At 69.1% G+C, this 910-nt stretch overlaps 1 protein-coding gene across 1 annotated transcript in view; it reads right to left on the bottom strand.

The window, feature by feature from the left end:
- VSTM2B (V-set and transmembrane domain containing 2B) overlaps window positions 1–381 on the bottom strand; it is a 19,947-nt gene extending 19,566 nt beyond the window's left edge. The window contains exon 1 of the mRNA XM_010585234.1: window positions 309–381. Coding sequence (XP_010583536.1) covers window positions 309–381 — 73 coding nt within the window. The remainder of the gene's footprint in view (window positions 1–308) is intronic.
- Between the last annotated feature and the right edge of the window lie 529 nt (window positions 382–910).

Genomic DNA, 910 nt, shown 5'->3' with positions numbered 1-910 from the left:
TCCGCGCCGGTGGCCGCGAGGCGCCGAGCCCGCGCTGCCGGCAGCTGCGGCCGCAACAGTGCCACCTTGTTCTGCAAAAAGCCCCCCCCGGGCAGCGCTCCCTGCCCCCAGCCGGCAGCACTTCCACAGGAAAAAGCGGCGGGGAGGACGGGACTCGGAGCAATCGCCGGCAGGAGCGAAGCGACTGGGGCTCAGCTGCGGGCGGGGCGGCGAGCCCCCGCCGGCACCGGAGCCCCGCCGGCTCCCGCGAGCAAGTTGCGTCCGGAGAGGCGGCTCGCCGCGGGAAGAGGCAGAAGTTTCCTACTCACCGGTGACGATGAAGAGAAGAGGCGCGTTGAACATCAGGTAACAGAGGGTGCAGAAGAGCCCCCGATTTTCCATCGCATCTATGTGGGCTGCGTGCGGGGGCGGGCTCGGGGCGCAGCCGGGCACGCCTCAATCCATTGCACGCCGCGGGGCCGGGTCAGGGCTCCTTCCCAAAAAGCCAAAGCCACCCGACTAGCCTCGGTTTGTGGGGAAGCAAATATAAAATCCACAGCCGGCTGCTCAGACTCGCTCGCAGGTGGAAACGACGTTTCTGGGAATGAAGCGATAAATCTCGTCCCGATTCTTCGGTGCTCCGCCGCGAGCGGAATTCAACTGCCCTGCCCTGAATGGGGGCTCCTGCTGTCCGCCAGCGAGGAACTGACGCCGGGCTCCCCTCCGAGACCCATCACACTGACAAGCCCGCTCTCGAAGCTCGCAGGAAGGGCCGGCGAGGCGGCAGGGACGAGCCTCCTCTCTCCCTGCGCCTGGGGAGCGCCCAGCGTGTTCCCGTCGCGGCCCGGGCTCAGCCCCTGCACGGGCGGCGGCACGACCCAGCCCGCCTCGCCTCTCCCCTCCCCGGCGACGAGCGGCCCGACCGCAGCTG

This window comes from Haliaeetus leucocephalus, unplaced genomic scaffold, assembly GCF_000737465.1.
Source record: "Haliaeetus leucocephalus isolate CR32 unplaced genomic scaffold, Haliaeetus_leucocephalus-4.0 Scaffold92, whole genome shotgun sequence".
Classification (NCBI taxonomy): Eukaryota; Metazoa; Chordata; class Aves; order Accipitriformes; family Accipitridae; genus Haliaeetus; species Haliaeetus leucocephalus.
This window is presented reverse-complemented; position numbering and strand designations above follow the sequence as displayed.